The 22835-nt window shown below is 54.3% G+C and overlaps 1 protein-coding gene across 1 annotated transcript in view; it reads left to right on the top strand.

The window, feature by feature from the left end:
• The first annotated feature begins 1179 nt into the window (after positions 1-1179).
• Positions 1180-22835, top strand: part of CSPG4 (chondroitin sulfate proteoglycan 4) — a 38106-nt gene continuing 16450 nt past the window's right edge. The window contains exon 1 of the mRNA XM_066278274.1: positions 1180-1337. Within this exon, the coding sequence (XP_066134371.1) occupies positions 1250-1337 (88 nt within the window). The 5' untranslated portion in view covers positions 1180-1249. The remainder of the gene's footprint in view (positions 1338-22835) is intronic.

The following is a 22835-nucleotide window of genomic DNA, read 5'->3' as shown; positions in this document are numbered from 1 at the left end:
GTTTCTTGATCTCAAAATGGGGCTCTGTTTTGTTGCATACTGTTTTGTTGCTCTGTTTTGTTGCATACTGTTTTGTTGCTCTGTTTTGTTGCATACTCCTAGTGAGGAGATGTTACTGGTCAAGGGGAGAAGCTGGGGAGACAGTCCTTGGTGGAGTAGGGTTGAGGGGGGGCACTGAAGCAGGCAGGTGTGACAGGGAATCTGATGGAGGAAGGGAGAGCACACCCATTCTTTGGTCCTAAAAACTGAGGCCAGGGAATACTGATGCTGGGGCCAGCAGGCAGAGCCACGAGGCCCTGACACACAGCAATAATATTGCTTCTTCTCCTGTTTGGGACAAGAATGATGTTGTTGCCTGGGAGGAAGCCAAGAGGAGCAGGGCCCCAGCTGAAGCCGTTAGGTAGGAGCTAAATCCAGGGCCGGATTTCCAGGAGATAGCCCCAGGGAGCTGAAACACTAAATTCGGAGTCAGGAGACCTGGAGTCCTGGTACCAAGTGGTCAGGGGTTTAATGTCTACCTGGGGGCCTAGAAAGAACCACGTCCAGCTCTGAACCAGTCTCCCACTGCATGCAAGGGGGGAAGGGTGGTTCTACCCACCTTGCAGGGTTATTTTGAGGCAAATAATACCATGGAATTGAGAATCCCTCCAGCCTAGTGGGTGAGTACAGAATGTCTCTGCTTTACAGGCTGGGAACTGAGTCCCTGAAGGGCAGAGAAGGTCAAGGTTGCAATGCCAGTGGGCCCAGAATCAGTGTAGAACCTCAGGTTGGTGCCTCTCGGCCCAACTGCAGTCCTCAGGAGACCTCAGAGGCAGTGGGATAGGGACCTTCTCCTAAGCCTGCTATAAGTAAGGACCCCCACCACCACCAGCAGCACTTGCAAGGGCAAAAGGGAGAGATGTGAGTGCGCTAGCCCAAATGTTGTGGGTCTGGTGCCCTCTGGAACTTTGTCCCAGATATTCAGGCTGGGGCCTGGGTCTGACTGAACTCTAAGGGTTTCTCTCACCCCCGCATGGAAAGAAGCAGCCCCAAAACGGGCCCTTTAAGAAGGTTGGGGGGGCAGGCAGGGAGCCCCAGCCTGAAACCAGAGCTCTTGACAGCGCCCGCTCCGCCCCCTGGAGTTAAGTAGGCAGCAGGCTGCGAGCCCCAGCCCTCTGCAGAGGAGCAGCACTCTCTCAGCTGAAGACTTTGGCCCAGGGCTTGGGATCCTGCTGGGGCTCCTCTCTGAGTCCTGCTGCCAACTGCTGCCATGCAGTCAGGTCCTCAGCCCCCAACCTGGGCCTGTGCTCTGACCCTGGCTTTGATCTTGGCTATGTTGGCAGAACCAGCATCTGCAGGTGAGTGAGGGGCCTAAGACCCCGACCCAGACTGGCAGAACCTGGGGAGGGTTTCTCAGGTAAAGAAAAGGGACAGGAGGGCCCAGAAGTGGCCCCCAGAGCAGGAGACCAGGGTGCTGAGTTCCTGCCACCCCAGGCTGGGGTCTCTGGGAGTTTCGCAGGGGACAGACCCTGGACCCCCCAGTGACAGCTCTCCATCTCAGAGTTACATGAGCTCTTGCTTCCTGAGCTTGCCCCCCCCCACCAGAGTGGGATTGCCTAGGCCCTAGGCAATGTTTTTCAACCATCATTCCAGCCCACAACTGGTCTACCAGAAATTTCTTGCTGGACCATGAAAGAGTTAACCACCCTGATGTTGTATAAAGATTGTAGACCCAATGATCTTAGTTGAATTCGCATATACTCAGCATGATTTCTGCCTTAGCGGTCCCTGAAATAATTCTATTTTCACTAGTCCCCAAGTGTAAAAAGGTTGAAAATCACTGACCCAGGGCATGGCTCTGCGTGGGGCTATCCCTATACCTGGTGGAGTCACCTCAGTGCTCCCTGAGACCCCTGAGCCCAGCAGGCTTTCTATGACCACGTGATGCCCAAATGACACTCAATGACAAGTAGAAGTACCCCAGCCTCAGCCACCCAGACCAGGAAGGGGGAGGAAGCCACCCAGCCCCATTCTGTGCTGGGGGGAGGGGCATAGGCAACTCCCCCACCACCTCTGCCAGCCACCTCTCAGCTCTGCTCCTGCTTCTGCTCCCCTGGACCCCAGGTGCTGCTTCTGTCTGGCCTCTTCATCACCACCTTCCTCCTGCCTTCTCCTTCCCCCTCCTGTCTTTCTTTCTCTCTCCACACTGAGAAGGCCTGGTTGGTGACAGACAGGACCACCCACGCACTCTTCAGCCTCCTAGAGTTAGGGCTGGTATCCCTCTGTGTCCTATGCTCCAGAAGGGGCTTGTCCCTCAGACAGCCCTGACAACCCTCCCTGTCCCAGGCTGACCCCAGCAGAGACTGAAAGACAGTCTGCCTTCTGAAGGCTGGTAGGACAGATCCCCTCCCACTCCCAGCACCAGAAACCCCACCCTTGCTACTTTCTTCCTCTCATAATCAGGACCCTGATTATGCTGCAGGAATGGTGGCCTCAGAGCCCACCAGTCATTACTGCTCATGTGTGAATTAGTGCTTCAGCCTTCAGTTCTTGGGACAATCCCCAAGAGCAAGTGCAAGCAGAAGAAGGACCTGAATCTCCCTTCCAGGGGCCCAGGCCACTAGAAGGGAGCTGTGAGTCAGTGTAGGACCCCCACATGCACTATCTGGGTTGAGTCAGAACTGGATCCTGAGGCTTTCTGCTCCCGTTCCCAGGAACCCAGTCCTCCGAGGTTTCAGGTCCTGGGCGATGGGCTGGGCCTCTAAAGAGGTGGGAAGGGAACCCTGCAGTGACTAGGGAAGTCCACTCAGGTAGCCCCCCCCCGCCCAGCCTTCAGCCAAAGGAGAGGTTTCAGGACCACCATGTCCTTGGGCTTCAATGGAGAGCCCCTCTCTAAACCTCCTCAGCTTTGAAAATGCACAAGCAGGCCCCAGTCTGGGCACCCCACAGAAATGCACAGGCTGAACTTGGATTTGCTCAGGAGGCAGAAAAAGCACTAAAAACTCAGACAGCAATTCCTGTCATGTCTGCAAAGACCCAGATAAAGAGTATGGAGGGAAGAGATTTGGAGGCAAGCTGGGGCCAGGCAGAAGGTAGGTGATCCTTGAGCCCAGACTTGGAGGAGGTGCCAGGGTCAGCAACCCAGCAAGGGGCTCAGCGGTCAGAGGCTCTGAGCTGGGTGTGAGCAGAGGGACGCTTAGACAAGAGGCCAGCAGCCTGGCTGTAAGGCACACTGGAAGCACAAGCCAGGAAAAGCAACTGCACTGGGGCACAGAAACCTTAAGTGGCAAAACACAGCCCGCTGCCTGTGCTTGTTGAGGAAGCCAGAGGTTTTAGAGAGGAGAGCAACACGGTGGCAGTGGAGCTGCCTCTAGGAAGGATTTGAAAACTGGTAGGAGGTAGGCAAGCTGGTGTCCTCTCCCCTCTCAGGCAGAGCTCTCCTTCAAAACCCATCTCTGGCGCCATGCCTGGCTTGGCTCTGTGTCCTGGTCTCTGCAATGGGTGCAGCCCCTGCCTGAGGAGGGCATCACTCCCACACTGCTGGGCACTCCTGGCCTCAAAGGCCCACCAGAATGAGGTGTACTGGGCTGAGCTGAGCACCCTTGGAAACTATCTGGGCCAACATTCCACCTGTACTGAAGGAAAATTCGAGGTCCCAGGGAGGAAGCTACATGTTCTAAGTCCCACCAAGAAGCCCAGCTGCTGAGGTAGAGACCCTGTCCTGTTCTGAGAGAGTTCCCATCCATGTGACTGTATGTGGTGTCCAGCTCCTTCAGAGCACTTCGGGGGGCTCTCAGCAGCATGATAAGCATCAGGGAAGACCAGGTTTGCTGGAGGCCAGAGTGAGGACAGAACACACAGGTCATCTCTTCCTCCGCTGGCTGGGCCTATGTAGCTGTCTTTGAAAGGAAGATGGCAAGGGGCTGAAGTGGGACTCAGGCAGGAGCTGTTACCTGGTGGGGGCTCTAAACCAATAGGGTGTCTTAGCACAGGCCATTCAGATGCAAGGAATTGAACCAGGGCAGACTCTGCTGGATGGTCGGAGGACCAATGATGTTGGAGACAGCCTCTGAGCCATGCACTAGGGCCTGGGGTTGCTGGGGCAGGGCAGTGCAGGGCAAGGCAAGGCAGGGCAGGGGTTAGGGCCCTGGGCCTAGCCCACCAGGCTCTGTAAAAGCTGATCCAGACCAAGTATAACCAAGCCCCTCCCAATGTTTGCACGCCTGCCTAGGCAGGACAAAAAGGGCCTTTCAGTGCAGTTGCCTAGGGGCCCAGGAGGGGGCCAGGCCAGGTGGGCCGCCACTGGCAATGGCTAGCAGGGAGTGGAGCATGTGGGAGTTCTCAGGGGAAGTGTATAGGCTCCATCTGGGAACTGGGTGTGGTGCCAGGAGGGGGCAGGCAGGGGAGGGGGAGCTGGAAATAATCCTGGTGTACCCAGATGTGGGCTCGCACATGAGTAAGACAGCCCAGTACACAGCCAGCTGCACTGGCCAATGTGGGCCTGCTGGCTGCTGCCTCCCTGCCTGGGGATCCAAGTCCCACACCTCACAGACCCAGGATGGGTGTGCCTGGGGAGGAGGGAAGAACAGGGTGGGAGCAGCGGTGCTAAGCTGAGCTGTGGTTCTTATTTGATGTCAGGAACAAATGCACAGTGGGCCTTTGGATCTGGGACTTGAGCCTGTTCCCTCCCTGGTCCGTCTGCTCCTTCACTGTCTACCCCCACCCCCTGGTTCCTGGCCCCATCCAGCTCCCCTTTGGCTTCCAACATGCCCCCTGCCCCAGCGTATGTCCAGTTCTCAGAGGCTTCTTGAATTAGGACCCTTTCCCCACCTGTTGGCATAGGTTGTGTTTTGGGAAGTACTGTGTTGCCAGTTACTGAATGTGTAGGAGTAATTTTTGAATGAACTGAATTTTGTACTTGGATTTTCTCGGGGCTGGGGGAGGAGCGGGGGCGGTCCTAGTTCCCCACACTTCTGGAGAGAGTCTACAACTCCAAACAAGAGAGGGTGGGGCTATGTTATAACAGGGTTCACGCCTCCAGAACGACAGTGTGGGAGCCCTAACTGCACTGTGTGCAGCCTCACAGCCCTGCAAGCCAAGAAACGCTCCCAGGTCACCACTGAGGACATGAGGCTCAAAGAGCAGGAGGGGCTGGCCTCAGGTCCCTCTTTGGGCACAATACCCCAACAATGGCTGCCCTTCCCAGATAAAGCCAAGTGGCCCAGGCTCCCCAGGAGGGCGAAGAGGCATCTCCTAAGGCCCCAGATCTCTGTTCCCATCTCCCTGTGCCCCTTACTCCTCCAAATCCTCTCTACTTTCTCACAGCATAAGCAAATCCTCTTCATGAAAGCCTCCCACTCCTCCTCTGAGAGCTAGAATGACAAAAGAAGCCACGTTTGTCTTAGATATAATGTCGTGGCTTGGGGCTGCCAGCAAGGTGGCATGGCAGCATGGCTGACCCATGTTCTGGACAGCACCTGCCCTGTTGGCCATTCCTTCTTCCCACTCAGCCCCTGCCCACATCCTGCTGGAAGAGCTGGCTCTGCTAAGCCTCCTGCCACTGCTGTGCTAAACTGCTTCAGTGTAGCTCCCTCATGGCTTAAGTGTACAGTTTGGTCAGCAAGACAGCCTCCCCTCCCAGACCTCACTGCAGAGCATGCCCACGCCAGGGAAGCCCCCCTCCCCACCCCAGGTGCACAGGAAAACCAGAGCCCAGAGTGGGACAACTACTTTCTCAGTGTCACAGCAAGTTCTTAGCAGGGTAGGGGCTGGGCCTCTCTGCTCTTGGTCCTCAAACCCTGGTTTGGGTGTGGCCTCACCTACTAGGCCAGTGGCACTCCATGAGTAGACTTCCCATCTGCTTCTCAGAGGTCTTTGCTATCTTGCTATGCACAGGACTGGGCCCACAAAGGAGCAGAAAGATCACTGAGCCAACCAGGGCTTTCTGACTGTGCCCCAGGTGCTCGGGGCTTCACATCCCACACCTGGGAATCTGGGGTGCATGCCCTACCCTTGTTCATGCATGGCAGCTCTGTGAACGCATGTTTATAAATTGAGGTTCTGTGTTTTGTTTTGTTTTTAATTTTTTATTTATTCATTTTAGAGAGGAGAGGGAAAGACAGAGAGAGAGAGACAGAGGAGAGACAGAGAGAGAGAAGGGGGGAGGAGCTGGAAGCATCAACTCCCATATGTGCCTTGACCAGGCAAGCCCAGAGGTTCTGTTTTTTTTTGTTTTTTTTTTTTTTTTGCATTTTTCTGAAGCTGGAAACAGGGAGAGACAGTCAGACAGACTCCCGCATGCGCCCGACCGGGATCCACCCGGCACGCCCACCAGGGGGCGATGCTCTGCCCATCCTGGGCGTCGCCATGTTGCGACCCTCCTGGGCGTCGCCATGTTGCGACCAGAGCCACTCTAGCGCCTGGGGCAGAGGCCACAGAGCCATCCCCAGCGCCCGGGCCATCTTTGCTCCAATGGAGCCTTGGCTGCAGGAGGGGAAGAGAGAGACAGAGAGGAAGGCGTGGCGGAGGGGTGGAGAAGCAAATGGGCGCTTCTCCTATGTGCCCTGGCCGGGAATCGAACCCGGGTCCTCCGCACGCTAGGCCGACGCTCTACCGCTGAGCCAACCGGCCAGGGCCAAGGTTCTGTTTTTTAATGAAGTGTTCTGTAGCTGAAAAAGAAAGACTTGAAAACCAATGAATTGCTTTGACTTAAAACATACTGAAAGCAGGAGAGATTCAGGTCAGATACAAGGAAGAACTTCCTGGCTTTCAGAGAACCCAAATCATGATTGATACCAAGGACCCCTGAAAGCAGTTCTTCCCAGGTGGTACACAGTCTGGCGCCCAAAGGCAGGGAACAGAACATAGTTCCAGCTTCCTCCCAGCTGGGACTGGGGGCCTAGCCTCTGCTGCCCCAGCATCATGCTTCTACCCCTCCTAGAGCCAAAGGGAACATTCCTAAGCATCCAGGTAGGTAAGAGCCTCATGAACCACCTGCCTACAGAGGCACCATGACTGGGCTGGGCCCTCTCTTTACCCTCAATATATCAGCCTCCATATTCAGGGTAATCCTGAATCCCATAGCCTGAGTGATGAGCTAGGACCTCAGATAATAATTCATGACCCCTGGCACCTCCCACCTTTGCCCAACCTGTTCTCTGCAACGGGGCTTCCCTTTTTCTCATCATCCTTTAAGGTCCAGCTCCAACATCACCTCCTCAGGGAGTCTTTCTAACCATTGACTGCTGAGGCTCACAGCCTGGTCTGCTATCCTTCTGGGCCCCTACCCTACATCTCTCTGAGGTTACAGGCCTTCCCTGTCCTGCCCTCCTCTGGCCTCTGCCCCCTGGTCCATGTTCTCCAACAGCATGACACCCAGTAGGAGCATGTTCGTGTGTGCACGCGCGCGCGCACACACACACACATGTGTTGCTCAGAAGCCTGGCTCAGGGCCTAGTAAGGAGAGTGTCCAGCCTCTGAGACAGAAGTCCTGGGGGAAACCCAAATTCAGAACACACATCCCCCAGCTCCACCGCCAGAGCAGGGCTTTCGATCTGAGCCAGCCTGCTCTCTGGGGACAGAGGAAGGGAGCTGGGGAGAGGAGACCTACTTCCGTTCCCACCTAAGAGCAACTCCCACACCCACATTTCAGGAGGGGCAACTATAAATAACAATGAACCCAGGATGCTGATTCCCACGACACCAGTCCCTCCCTGCCCCCTCCCCATCTGTACAGTGGCTGAGACCAGCCCCAGCTCTCCTGCAGCTGAAAGCCAGCCTGGCAGACCTCAGGTTCAGACACAAACACACACTTCCCACAGTGGTAAGGGAAGGAAGTAATCACCCTTCTTGGGCATCTTGAAACCATTAGAAGCGAGTTCTCCTTCCGCCCTCTGTTCTGATCCAGGCCCCACCTCTCCCAACTGCTCTGAGGTTCTCTATGGGCCTGGAGGAGGAAGGAGGCCAGGCACAGAATGGTGAACACAGAGTCAGTTTCATTCCAGCCCTACTACCACTGGGCGCATGACCTTGGGCGAGTGACCTGGCCTTTCTAACCTCAGTTTTCTGCTCTCTAAATGGATAAGCAATTCCTCCCCCTTTGTACATTGAGGGGAAAGACCCCTGCCAGGAATAAGTGCTCAGTGGGGCCTGTTCCTGCAAACCCTGTAACTCAAAGACCATTGCCCTCTGGAATGGGGCAAGCCTAGCAAGATGCAACTCCTGCTTAGGAATCTTCCAGAAAGGTTCCAAGGTGGTATAGGGGGGTGGATGTGGTGGCCCCGTGAGGGTTTGGGAAGGAAGAAGTGACATGACAAAGTGACATGGGGAAGATGAGTAGGGTCCTATAGGAGCTGTCAGCCAGCCACTGACAGCCTGCCCAGAACCCTTCAGAAAGAGGGAGGTGAAGGGATCTGCATCTGACTGACCCACTGGGCTGAGACCCACACAACCCTCCCACTGTGAGAAGCAGGACAGCCCTTCCCAGCCCTGCCCCAAAGTCCAATGGTCCCTTGTGTGGAAATCATTGAGCCGGAGTGCAATCCAATCGATGTGTACTGGAGAAATGACCAGAGGACAATCAGGTCTGTCCCAAGAGCAGATGAGTGGTGACAAAGAGATGAACCAGGCACTAGGACCTCCTACATAACAGGGAGCCGAACCACCTGTTTCCCCTACATTCTGCCCACCCCTTGAGGGCCCTCCAGAGGAGGTCAGGTTGGGGCAAAAGGCCAGGGCCATCAGGTGGCTCACTGCCAGAGTTCCCATGGAGCTGTTACCACCACTCATTACGCCGTGGTGGCTGTGTGCTAAGGAGCCAGACGCAAACGGAGGGAGTGAAGGAGCCTCTCTGCTTTGAGCTGCTTGGAGCCATTGGGTACTGGTAATGAGTCCCTGTGTGTGTCGGATGAGAGTTGGTAGAGGTGAGGGGAGGGTACTCTCAGGAAATGAGAGGCATGGGGGTATGATCTGTCAAGTAGAAGGCCACTCGAGACAAGCGGCTAGCCAGAGCCCAGGCCCCCAGCTCAAGATGCCAGTGTGTGGGCAGCCTCTGCCTGCACCCCCATGGAGGGAACTCTTTTCAACAGACTTTTGGGCAGAGCCCAGCTAGCTCCCCGGATGTGTGCTAATACAATCCAGGCGCCAGCTGCCAACCAAGGCTCTGTTTCTGGGCATCTGGTGCCAGCATGCTTCCAGCCACCCATCTGTAGCCCAGCTGAACCCCTCCAGGGGCAGGTCCAGTTGTTCCCCCTTCTCTGCGGGGTCACATTCCAAGACCCCCAGTGGGTGCCTATATACTATGTTCTACATACTATATACTCTATATACTATGTTCTCTCCTAAATGGGCATACCCATTTTACTATGCTACATGGTGCATTGTTTCTTGGTTTTTTACAAATTAAAGGTTTATAGCAATGCTGGGTCAAACAAACCTATTGGTACTGTTTTTTATAATATAGATAACGCTTTTTTTAAAATCAGAAAAGTATTTTAAATTAAGGCACATATATATATTTTTAAACATGATGCTATTGCCCACATAATAGACTGCAGTATAGTGTAAACATAACCTTTATAATGCACTGGAAAACCCAAAAATTCATGTGCCTCACTTTACTGCAACATTCACTTCATCATAGAGGTGCAGGTGTAACCCGAGTGTGTTCATACATGCACATTTTAATGTAAAGGAAGCACATGACACCTTCTCTCTGGCATATCTGAATCGCCAGTATCACTAGTCTGCACTTTGGGGCCACCAAGTAAACTAAGGGTGTCAATCTGATTGCCAAGCCGGCTACTAAGTGATAGAGAGGCGGCACACACACACAACATGGGGATGCTGGGCAAAGGTGTGATTCATTGTGCCACTCGGAATGACACACAATTTAAGATTTATGATGCACAGTGGATAGAGCATCAACCTGGAACACTGAGGACCCGGTTTAAAACCCCGAGGTAGCCTGACCTGTGGTGGCGCAGTGGGTAAAGCGTCGACCTGGAAATGCTGAGGTTGCCGATTCAAAACCCTGGATTTGCCTGGTCAAGGCACATATGGGAGTTGATGCTTCCAGCTCCTCCCCACTTCTCTCTCTCTGTCTCTCTCTCCTCTCTCTCCCTCTCTGTCTCTCTCTCTTTCTCCCTCTCTTTCTCCTCTCTAAAAATGAATAAATAAAATTAAATTAAATTAAAATTTTAAAAAAAGAGATTGATTTAAAAAAAAAAAGTCCCAAGGTACCCGGTTTGAGTGCAGGCTCACTAGCTTTAGCATGGGGTCACCGGATTGAGCATGGGATCGTAGACATGACCCCACGGTCTCTGGCTTAAGCCCAAGGTCACTGGCTCTGCTAGAGTCCCTCAGTCAAGGCACATATGAGAAGCAATCAATGAACAACTAAAGTACAGCAACTATAAGTTGATACTTCTCATCTCTCTCCTTTCCTGTCTGACTATCCCTGTCTGATCCTCTCTCTCTCTCTCTCTCTCTCTTCTCTCTCTCTCTCTTGCTAAAATTGTTTTTAAATTATTTCTGGAATTTCCATTTGATATTTTTATATTAACTGAAGCCACAGAAAGCACAACCACAAATAAGAGAGGACTTTTGTACTCAGATAGTTGGAGGATCCATTGAGAAGGTAAGGGAGGTGTTATAGGGACCAGGGCCAACTGTGTAGCTCTGGTATGGGATACCTGGCCTGCTGTGTGGCCTTAGGCAGATCTTTGTCCCTCTCTGGGCCTCTGGGTAGGATCTTCATTCTCCAAGGTCAACTCTAAAATTCTGAACTCAAGCCTCTTAGGAACAGGACAAGGGACTCTGCTTCTGTCCAGAGACAACCAGATGCTTGTCCTGGGCCACATAGCAAGGTGGGCTAGGCCCAAGATGGGACCAAGAGGCCACCTTGCCTGCCAGAGCTCCCTGGCATGGAAACTGCTCTCCTCCATGGCAAAGAGCCTCGAGGCTCCCCCAGAATGGGAGCAACAGCTCTCCTCTGTCCCCACTTCCCATCTTCCAGCCCTTAACCCCAGCCCCACCCTGCCAAAAATAAACCCAGACCACCCTATTTTATACCAACTGGACCCACCCAACCCCTCCAGAGCCCGTTGAGTCACCGCTTGGAGCTGCTCCTTTTTTTAACTGTCTGTGTCACCAGTTATGGCCGTGGCTCATGACACATGCCCCAGGCTGCAGTCCCTAGTGGTCTACCCGAGGGAGGGGTCAGAATTTGGGCTGGCAGCAGGTGTGAGCTCCAGCCAGAGCCTCGGCCTATAACCTGTCCAGGCCTGGGGCACTCAACCCCTCACAATCCAGAGCCCAGACCTGTCCCCAGCAGCCCTGGCACTGCCCTGCCCCATCTGTCCAAGACAGGAATCTTCATGACAGAGCCCATCCACCCCAAGATTGCCTCCAGACCCTGGGCTGTGGGGGGAGGCGTGGGCATGGCCTGGCTTTCTGAGATGAAGGCCACGTAGATACCTAATTCCTGCCCTTCCTCGCTTGACCCAGCTCAGACTCTGACTGCTCTGCCCAGAGCACCAGAAGACTTTCTGTGGGACAGGAGCCCCCACTTCAAACCTTCCATTGTTCCCTCTGTGCTCCTGAGGCACACAGAATCAGCAGGGCTGTAGACCTCTCCCCCATCCCTGTCTCTCTTCCTTTCTCTCCCTTTCTCTCTCTGTCAGCTCCATGTCTGTGGCCTGGCTATGTTCTTCCTTCACTCGTTCTGGTGGCGGTCCAAAGCACTCGCCTGCAGCCGACACCTCCATGGGTCCTGCTCTGCCTTCCCAGTAGACATAACGTACCTCACCTCCACCCATTCCACAGGGATCCTGGGCCCTAGGGACCAAGCCAGAAAGTTTCCGTCCCCCTCACCCAAATCCCCTCCTTCCCCTGACCCGAAGCACTGCTACATCCTGTCCTAGGGAATGTCAAGATCCCACAGGCACTTCCTTGACAGCTGGGAAAGGGGGGAAGGGGCCTCCCAACCCCGATCCCACACAGAGCCCTGCACAGCCTCAAGCCCCATCGGTCTCCTGTCTGTGGCTATGCCTCTAGCTATAAATAGGGGCTCTGAGTCTATTTTCTTTTAAAACAAGCTCCAGACTCTGTCACCAAAGGCCCAGAAAAGCACTCCCTGGCTAGGTCAGGGTGGGGACACTGTGTCCAGGCCCCTGACTCTGGGCACTGGGACCCTGGAGGGCAGAGAGGGCTGGAAAGAAGCCTGGAGGTGAGATGAAGGTGCAGCCCTGCCAGCAATCCAGCAGTCCAAGCAAATGCGGCCACCCTTCTTGTCCTGCTAGGCTCCCCCTCCTTTTGTCCATCCTGTCTCCCTTCACCAAGCAGCCAGGCTTGACCCCAGACTCACAGTGTTAATGGAGGGATGTGACAGTGACACAACTCTCCGAGCCACAGTTGGGTGTCTTTGCACCCCCCTACCCTGTGGAGAGGAGCTTTGGGCTGTGGGGAAAGTGAGAAGGCACTTCTCTGAAAGGCATGAGGGCATTTCATGGGCAGAGAGGACAGAAGAGCTCACCAGATAGAGAGCCCTCCACAGAGGCCAGGAGTAGAGACCTGACAGGCTTGGACAGGAAAAAGCCCAAGGTCTGGGGAGGGTAGCACATAGGTTGTTCAAGGTAGGTGCCCAGGAAAGCCTATAGCGCACGGAAGATCACTCAACAACCCCCCCCCCAATCAGGGCTACCCTAAGGGGTTAGGGCTTGACCATAGGGCAATGGGGAGCTATGAAGGCCCTCTCTGCCTTTAGTCAAAGAAGGATAATAGAGTGACTTTCATTTTAAGTGAACTGTGGCTGCTCTTAGCAAAACAAAGCAGAAAGTTCATTCAGCCTGGCAAGGGTTGGTGGCCATCTGCCACTTGAGACAGCACGGAGGGACAGCACGGAGGAGCAAGGGGGGAGATAGCTTTGAAGGTGGGATTCAGGGGCGGGAGAGGTGGACCATGAGCAGGAACATCTGAATCAACTTTTAGATTTCTGCCCAGCAGTGGATGGGAGATGGTCCTTCACTGGATGGGCAGCAGGTTAGGAGAGAGTTGATACTGACTCTGGCTTGAGATAGAAAGCTTGGATTTGGGGGTTCCCAGGGGTGTTCCTGGTAGAGATGTCTAGAGAAAACTGGCAAATGCCAGAGACAGAGATGTGGGCACTACAGCAGAGAAGTGGTGCCAAGGCCAGGAGAGAGAGACAGACTAGTGGGTGTGGCAGGGTGAGCCCAGCTAGAGCCTCTGCAGGCTGAAGGGGTCAGCAGAGTTAGTAAAGATGCCAGGCAGGAGCCTGTGCCAAGAGGACTCAGGCCTGTGGGGAAACTCAGTCTGGGGACCTCTGGGACCTCTGGTTAGCACAGAGGCCACTAGCAGAGACTCTGGGGTTGCCTGGCCTACCCTTCCTGATCACATCCTGCTGCCGGCATGCCACCAGTGTGGGAGCTTGCTGCTCGGCCTGTCTGCCCTTGGCTCTGCCAACAGAAAACCCTCCTATGGGTCAATGCCACCTCCATGTGACCCTTGTATTCCCTTAGCTGCTTAGCTGCTCTGCCAGCAAACATGCAAGGCCCTCTTAGAGGACTGATGCCCAGAGCACAGGACACAGGCTCCGGGCCTGTTCTCAGAGCTTCCAGTCTGGCCAGGCCTGTGACCCTTTCGGCCAGAGGCAGCTCTACTGTAGCCACTGTAGTGATTACACCTTCCCACCAGCAAGCTCTTGCTGGGCTGGACTGGGCTGGAACCAGGCATGTGTGTTAGTCTCTCTACCCAGGTCCCCTTTCACAGATGGGAAAACTGAGGCCCAAGAGAGTATGTCAGCATGTGGCTCTATGTATAGTGTATGTGCATGTGTGTGTGCTGGGGGGCAGGGGAGGGTAGGCAGGCAATGTCCCTGACCCAAGCTTCTGTTTCCCCCAGGTCTCCTGGACAGGGGACCTTTCACTGTGAAGTCATCTTTCCTCCTTTCCCTATATTTCAGATGGGAAACTGAGGCAAAGATAGTGGTGGTTTCTCCAGGCTCATAGCCTACTGAGTACCTCTGTCCAGAGCAGCAATCATTGCTTCCATTGTCCCCCATCTCAGTTCACATTCTCACTATCTCCCAGCCCAATCTGCCAGGCTCAGGGAAGCCCTGGAGCACCTCTCCAACAACCTGCCCTCTGTGTTTCTCATCCCAGAGGGGAGAGGGCTCTGCCAGACAGGGTGTGGCCTCTCAGCCTCCTGGGGGCAAGTTTCCCACCCTGGGTGGAACCCACACCTCCCACCTCTCAGCCTCTTCCCTAACCTCTGAAAACCCAACAGACCCTTGGTGGATCAGGGAGGGACCTTTTCCAGGGACCACTATTTCTTGAAACATGCAGTCCTCGGCCAGCTCTGAAGAAGGTCCCTCCCTGATCTGCCAGCCCCAAAGCCAGACCCCATCCAGCTATGCTAGGGAGAGGCCGGATGCCCAATCATGCACAGAAAGTAAATTCTTCCCCCCCTTCCTCACCCCCCCTTCCACCACCCCACCCCAACCCTGAAAGAGGGAGTTCTGAGGACAGGAAGGGAAAAAGTGTGTCTTCCCTGGGCGAGGGGCCAGTTCTCACACCCAGACAGATGCTCCATGTCCAAGTCACACAGAGCAACCAGCACCTCCTTCTGTGTGCATCCCCCTCCGATACCCACAGCACCGAGCTCAGGAATCACACCCACCAGGGCTTGAATCCCACTCTGCTTCTGCTCCTTAGGCCCTAGCTCAGGCCCTCTCTGCCTCGGTCTCCTCACCTGTAAAATGGGAGCTACCTCACAGGGACCTGCTGGGGGCAGAAAGCTGGGCAGGCTCACTTTTTTTTCTCCCAGAATCCCCCACACACACACACACTCAGAGACGTATATTCCCTCCAGAGCGAGGAAAGCTAAGGGAAAGGGGATGTGGAGGAGGGCCTAGAAATCCTCCCTGAAAGGAAAGAAGAAAATCACAAGGCAGAAAAAAGCCTCTTAGAATTGCTCCAAGCTACAGACTTGCTACGCCTCAGGCGTGGAGAGCAGTGGGCATCCACAAAGACTCCACTGAGGCCTCTACTTCCTCCCGCACCAACCTTCCCAGCTGGGTGGACTCTGGGATGCTTTTTCTAGCAAAACCACTCATTTTCCTCCAGCTTCCTCTGTGCCCCACGTGGCCCCAGGGCAAGGACACATGGCTGGGAGCCCAGGGCACCAGCCCTGCCCTACTGGTGTCTGAAGACCAAGCTCAGCATCACTCCACTAGTCCCTGCTTCCTCTCTGGGGGCACTTACCTTCCAGACGGGGATCCCTAAATCAGACATGTTTCTCGACAGTAGCATATACCCCTTGGCATGGGTAGTTCCCAGGTGCTTGGTTATAAAACCAGTAGCTGAGGCCAGTGACCAGGATCAGGGTTCAGTCAATTACTAAGAAAGTCGTTGTCCTGCCCCATCCTCCTTGGCCTGGCAACCAAACACAAGTACCCTGAGAGAGAGTCTTGTGGCTCAAGAGTTCTCAAAGTGAGTAGGGATGGGGGCACTTTGACCTCAGCCAAGGTCTCTGTAGTTCTGAGACATAGATGCAATGGTCTGGCCACAAGCATGTGGGACCCCATTGTTCTCACACTCCACTGAGAGGGATGGAGCATGTAAAGCCAGTACCCACGGCCACCATCACAGCCACCTGGCCCGTGCAAGTTCGCATTGGATTTGGACAGTCAGTAATGAAACAACGGAGCCAAGAACTGGTGGGCCATCATCTTTAATCCTAGCTTGCACCTGGCAGGCAAGTAAAAACACACACTGGGCTCCAAAACCCACTCATTCAGTGCTCACAAAGCTACTGACTTATCCGTTTCCTAGAATTAAAGGTTTCTAGCTCACCAGACTTATTCACCTCTGTTCCCCATCTCCTTCTCTCTGCACAAACTGCACAAACTGGTTTCTCCTTCAGCACTCCACCATCTTGGCTGCTTCTCCTGGCCTCCTCCACATGGCCTTTCTCTGCTCTCTCCTCTAATGCTAATCTCAGGAACCGAGAGAGCAAGCTCCCGGTCTGCCCCCATTTTATAGTGTAGAAACCAAACCTTTAATCCAATATACAAACAAGGAAGTCTCTGATACAAAGTCACTTATCTGAGGCATAATGGGATTCCTCATGAGAGTGCACCACCCCACATCAAAAAGGGTGGGAAAGGCTTAGTCTTAAAACTAAGCCTTAGGCTGTAAGAATACTGCCTGCTTACAGCCTGTCCCCCCACATCCAAAGCAAACTATTGATATAAGCGAGCAAACATATATATTATTATTTACAAACTTATTTGACCAACAGAGCGGCTGCTGTTTGAGGTTCCCTATGACTTGAAACTGATGCACTGTTGTTCTTACAACCATGTCTTGTGGGCACTGGGATGGCCCTGGGTTACAGACTCTATGTAAAATCAGGTAGTAAGCACTGAAGGACCACAGCTGCTTAAGCATCTCCTGAGCAGCCAGCCCTGGCCCAGGGTTGGGGGGTGTTGTACCCTCCATCTGACCTGAGGTCTGTCCCTGTGATTTTGCTCCTTTGTTACCTTTGGAGGTAACAGCCATGGGGGAAGTGACAGTTTGGAAGGGCTGAGCTTTCAACCCAGTGGGGAATGGGAGGGAGGGGGCTGTGGGACATGCCTAGGGAAGGGCTAACACCTGAGTAGGCACAGTGACAGCTTCTCCCTTGCCCAAGAGCCCAGGTAAACAGGCATGACCAGCCAGGGAGGGTCATGGTCCAGTATTCAGAGCCAGGCTGAGCCCACCTCCTCCCTTGTCCTGCACTCACACCGGACACCACCACTGTGCAGGGTGCAGGGTCTGTGCTGCTCTGTGGGGCTGAGCCCTCATACAGAGTGTTGTTCTCCCAGCTCTGCAATGGGAGGGGCAGCATTGGGAGCATCAGGAGCATCAGCCCCACTGGGTTCTGGGTCAGAGGGGAACCTCCACCCTACCCCCGCCTCCTCGGAGGCTCTCTGACTTGGGCAGCAGCACCTGGGGGACCCATCCTGACGGCCAGAGGTCCTGGTGACCTCAGAGAGGGCCCCACTGCAGAGTAAAGGCACCTGGCCATCCCTGCTTGCACATGGACACACACACACACACACACACCCATAATGAAAGACAAATCATCCTTCATCTTTGCCTTGGCCTCCCTAGAACACCCCATCCCATGGCCCCCCAGACTCCCTCAAGGGCCTGTCCCAGCCTATGATAATAGAGTCCAACTTCACGTAGAGCCGGAGTCCCTCCCTCCCCAGCTGGCTGTCAGGGTGCCCCCTCTTCAGTCCTGTCCACAGCAGCAGGCTCCCTGCCAGCATCCTGCCTCCTCCATCTCCCTCAGGCCTCAGTCTGGACCCCTGAGTTCAGTCTTTGTGGAAAAAGGGTCTTTATTTTCCATTCTCAGTTTAAATATCTTTCTCAGGCTTTCCATCTTCCTGGTGGGGGGGTCTCCCTCCTCATCCCCATCACTCCAGTACTGCATTTGTGAATGAGTGAGTGAATATGGTTCTGCCTTTTCTCTATCCATCTTGCAGCTCTTGTTCTGTCTCGGTACTGAGGTACCCCTCCTCGACACATGAATGTCCAGGTCTCCCACCACCCACCCCTGACTGTGGGCCCAGGCTCTCCCCACCGGCCACTCTTCCCAGCAGCTCTGGGCTCCCAAACTTTCTCCCTTATAAAGTCAAGTGGCAGCCGACACCCAGGAATGCTGCTGCCTCCCATGACGCACACTGGCTGTGGGGCTGCCCCCAGGCGACAAGGAATTGGCAGCAGCGGGCATATAAGATCAACTGCCAGGGAGGGGTGGGGTGCGGCGGGGGTGCCCAGGCAGGTGGCAGGGCTGCAACTGCAGGCTTTCTGCTTCTCTCTGTCACATTGCTTCTCCTCTGGGGCCTCAGGTTCTCTAACTGAGAAATGGAAGCCAAGTCCCTCTATGGCAGGCAGAGAACTTGGGTATCATGGGACCCCCTTGCCCAGGAGGTAGGGACTCAGGGCTGAGGAGGCAGAGCCCCAGGCCAGGCTCCCTAGACAGTTCAGAGCATCAGCAATGCACCAGGTTACAGTCAGGATGGAGCAGAGGGAAGAGGGGAGGCAGAGGCAGGATGGGCAGCAGGACGGCAGAGTGACCAAGACAGAGATGAGGAGACATGGGACTAAGCCAAGGGGACAGGCAGTCTGGCTAACTCCAGGTCTGAGGACTCAGGAGGAGCAGGGTCTGCAGCAATGCCCAGGCTGGAAAGACACCCTGGCTTGCCCTCCTCCCCCCCCCCCCGGCCAGCCTGGGAGGGGGTGGGCAGCCTGAGGGGCACATACTCTGCCCCTCGTCCCAAGAGCCTGTTGACAGGCAAACACTTGGGCATCATGATGGGAGTGGGCCTCGTTTTTGGGGTTCCCCAGGAACAGGGAACAGGTTCCCATTCGTAAAAGTCCTCAGAGTGCCCCAGGGAGCGGAGATACCATGTCACCTGTGCCATGCCAGCAGTGGCTTTGTGGCGGCAGGTTGGGGGGGGTGACATGTGGCCTAGGCTTTATCTCCCCATATGAGGAGGGGCTTGTGGGGAAAGACACAGGCTCTTTCTGTGTTCTCAGCCTCTGTCTCAGGAAGAGGGATGGAGCCACCCAGCCCTGGGCGCTGACAGCAGTGCCCTATTCACAAGCAGGAAAAGTGGGATGCTAGGGGCCTTCTCCACCTTCAGTAAACCTCTTGGACGGATGGGTGCTGAGCAGGAGGGGCAGGAACCCTCCAGGAACATAGAGCTCCTTTCACGGGGCCAGGCTCAGCCAAGTCATGGCAGATGGGCACCAAGGGGTAAGACAGGCCTGGGCACAATTGTTGCTCTGTCTAGGCAGCTTTCAGCCCACACACACACACACACATACACACATACACATACACACACAGCCATACGCAAATCCAAAACACATCCCAGCAGCAGCCCCCACACACACACACACACACACACACACACACACACACATGCAAATGCCCATCTGCATAGCCCTGGACACTCATCACTCACCTGTGTGCCTCCCTACAGGCAGAACACCCACACACGTGGGACTCTTCCTGCTCCTTCACTTACCCCCCATATCCCGTAGGGCATCCTATTCCCCACCACCACCCATCCTGAAGGCTTGGCACCACCCAGGCAGCCACAGCATGAACCCTCTGCTCACCTATATTAGAGAGGATGGGGCAGAGACCTCCGGGACTAATCCCTACAGACAGAAGAAGAGAAGATGGGGAAGGAGTGCTTATTTTACAAAAATGGTGACCTGGAAGCCTGCACTGGGCCCTCGTCCAGCTGCTGTCAGCCTGCCAGTCTCTCATTGTCTTTGCTGTTCATGCCCCCCACTCTTCACTCCTCTATACCACCTTCACTTCCCCCAGGAAGCCCTTGAGGATTGACTCCTAGCTCATTACTTCTTTATCCTGCACTCTACCTCAAAGTCCCTTTTCAACTGCTCCCCCACAACAGAGATTCTAGGTTCTTGCAACTGCAGCCCACCAAAGACAGTAAGAGGGATAGAAGAAGGAGACCAGGAAGTGGGGGCAGCAGGACACTGGGGGCGCTGTCAGAGTTTCCAAACCCCAGACCAGCAAAGCCTCAGAAGCCTCTGTTGGGACAGGGTGGAGGGGCTGCCCAGCCTGTGCACTCCCAGCCCAGCACAAGGCTGCTTCTGTGAGCCCTTCCCCGCCTGGCCCTACAGCAAACAGCAGGACCCAGCCCTTCAATGAGCCCATTCAGACTCCAGCCCACTGGAAAGTACTGCTACTTCCTGCCACCCTCCCACTAGGGCCTGGAGAACTGGGCCAAACTGGCGGCTACTCTCCCCGCTGGGAGGGCACTAGGGGCAGGTTGAGCAATGGTTAGAGCCAACCATCTACTCCAGTTCCTGCCTGGTCCAGAGCCCTGACCTTGGTCATACCCCAAAAAGCTGACATCCACCTTCAACAAAAGGGAGTGTGGATGGATGGGTGTGTGGGCTCCCACCCACACAGAGGAGAGAGATTGGGTGCCAGGCAGGAAGATGCTGAGCAACAGGCTTGTTGGCAGAGAGCGAGCCTCGGTTTGTGGTACTGGCCTCTTTCCAAGGTATAAATACTCTTACTGGCAGGATCACCTGGCTCACAAAATCCCTAAAAATTTACAGTCGGCTCTTCTCAGCTTCTATGAGCTCTGGCCTACAACCACAGTGACCCTGTCCTGGGGCGGGGGAGGCAAGGGACAACCAGGAGCCCCACCTTCTGTGCTGGGGCTGCCCTTAGGGTAGTGTGTTGCCTTTTGTTCTTTTTTTTTTAACAGAGACAGAGAGAGAGTCAGAGAGTGATAGACAGGGACAGACAGACAGGAACAAAGAGATGAGAAGCATCAATCATTAGCTTTTCATTGCGACAACTTAGTTATTCATTGATTGCTTTCTCATATGTGCCTTGACTGTGGGCCTTCAGCAGACCAAATGACCCCTTGCTCAAGCCAGTGACCTTGGGTCCAAGCTGGTGAGCCTTGCTCAAACCAGATGAGCCCGCACTCAAACTGGCGACCTCGGGGTCTTGAACCTGGGTCCTCCTCATCCCAGTCCAACGCTCTATCCACTGTGCCACCGCCTGGTCAGGCGCTTTTGTTCTTAAGAATCAATGTCCTTGTCACATAGGTGCCCACCACCTGCCAGTCCACTGGCCTGTCCTTCACCAGCTCCTAGGCTACTGGGATGCTTCTGCAATTATTTGATTCTTTTAGCTTCCCAAACAAAGGCTCTGATGTTTCTACAAAGTGCAAGCAAAGGAGGTGATCAGAGGAGATTTCAGCCCAGGCCAAGGGAAGAGCACTATCTGTCTTGGATGTCCCTCAAGGGGTGCGGGCTGCCCTTAGGGCACACATGCCTCAGACTCCTCCAGTGGCTCCTTCCTCAGGCACAGGTCAGTTGGCTTGGGTTGGCTGGGGACTGGCAGCAGAGACGGAGCTGGTGCCAGATGATCCTTATCAAGGCCCTTAGTCTTTATTCACTCTTGTGGGGTTTAAAGGAACCCAGTGGTAGTCAACCTGGTCCCTACTGCCCACTAGTGGGCGTTCCAGCTTTCATAGTGGGCAGTAGTGGAGCAACCAAAGTATAAATAAAAAGATAGATTTAACTATAGTAAGTTGTTTTATAAAGATTTATTCTGCCAAACTTAGCGAAAATCCGACATAAAGTACTTGGTAAGTAATTATTATTATATGCTTTAACTTGCTGAAACTCTGCTTTATAACTTTTATAAAGTAAAGTTACTTCCCTACTTTATAAATCACCATTACTGTGGAACTGGTGAGCGGTTAGAAAATTTTACTACTAACAGAGATACAAAAGTGGGCAGTAGGTATAAAAAGGGTTGACTACCCCTGCTCTAACTCCTTCCAGCCTTAGACATCTGGGGAACAGACTCAAAGTTATATTTGGCTTTAACCTCCACAAAGGAATACACCAGAAATTCTGGCACTAGGTTAGATGTCAAGGGAGGTTAATTTGGGGCAACGGCTTGGAAGGAGATGGCCACTTAAAAAAAGGCAATATGGGCCCTGGCCGGTTGGCTCAGCGGTAGAGCGTTGGCCTGGCGTGCAGGGGACCTGGGTTCGATTCCCAGCCAGGGCACATAGGAGAAGCACCCATTTGCTTCTCCACCCCTCCTCTCCTTCCTCTCTGTCTCTCTCTTCCCCTCCCACAGCCAAGGCTCCATTGGAGCAAGGATGGCCCGGGCGCTGGGGATGGCTCCTTGGCCTCTGCCCCAGGCGCTAGAGGGGCAGAGCATCACCCTCTGGTGGGCAGAGCTTCGCCCCTGGTAGGCGTGCCAGGTGGATCCCGGTCGGGCGCATGCGGGAGTCTGTCTGACTGTCTCTCCCCGTTTCCAGCTTCAGAAAAATACAAAAAAAAAAAAAAAAAGGCAGTATGGAACTAAAGGGACCCTGAGCCCTGGCCGGGTAGCTTAGTTAGTTGGAGCGTCACCCCAATACACCAAGGTTGCAGTTTCGATCCCCACGATCAGGGCACATACAAGAATGAATCAGTGAATGCATAAGTAAGTGGAACAACAAATCAATGTTTCTCTCTCTTCCTCTCTCTAAAATCAATAAAATAAATGCATTTCTTAAAAGGGAATCCTGAACAGTGACCACTAGCCCTGTGAAACCTCTGCTGCCTTGGGTGGCTCACGTGCCTACCCAGCAGGTCCACTGCTCCTCCCAGACCCCGTCTTCATGCCTCCAATGCAGGCTTGGAGGACCAAGCTGTTGTCATTTCTGGCTCCGTGGCTGTAGTGGAAACAATGAGACTGAATCTGACTGCTCACCAGAGACCACTGACAACTCCAAAGCAGGATGTGACATGGGGTAATGCAGGAAGTTCTGGCCCATTTGGGGTCCAGCTCTGCACAGGGCCTCCATATGGCCTTAGAACCTTTGCTCCTCGGTGGACTCAGGCTGACAAGCTGCCCCAAAGGCAGCTGGGAGTATAGCCTGAAAGAACAGCAGAGATGGGGGGGGGCTGTCTGACAGCACCCAGCAGACCCCAGTCATGGCCCCAGCCAGCCTATGGAGTTAGGGCAGAGTGTGGGAAGCATGGCCAACGTGTAAGGGAACCTCAGAGAAGGAATTTGAGCTGGGACTAGTTTTGGGTAAAGGTGGTTCTTCTGGAATACCAGACCTGGGATCTGTGACCACCGGGCGGGTGATCATGCCAGTGATGGTCTCCCTTTGCCCAGATCCAGGATGGAGATTCCACTGGGGCCCAGGGGAAGAGAGCTCCATTGCTGGCAGAGGCCCCTGGTCCTGAAAACCTCTGAAGAGGAGACTTGAATTGCTTGGA

The sequence above is a fragment of the Saccopteryx bilineata genome, chromosome 4 (genome assembly GCF_036850765.1).
Source record: "Saccopteryx bilineata isolate mSacBil1 chromosome 4, mSacBil1_pri_phased_curated, whole genome shotgun sequence".
Classification (NCBI taxonomy): Eukaryota; Metazoa; Chordata; class Mammalia; order Chiroptera; family Emballonuridae; genus Saccopteryx; species Saccopteryx bilineata.
This window is presented reverse-complemented; position numbering and strand designations above follow the sequence as displayed.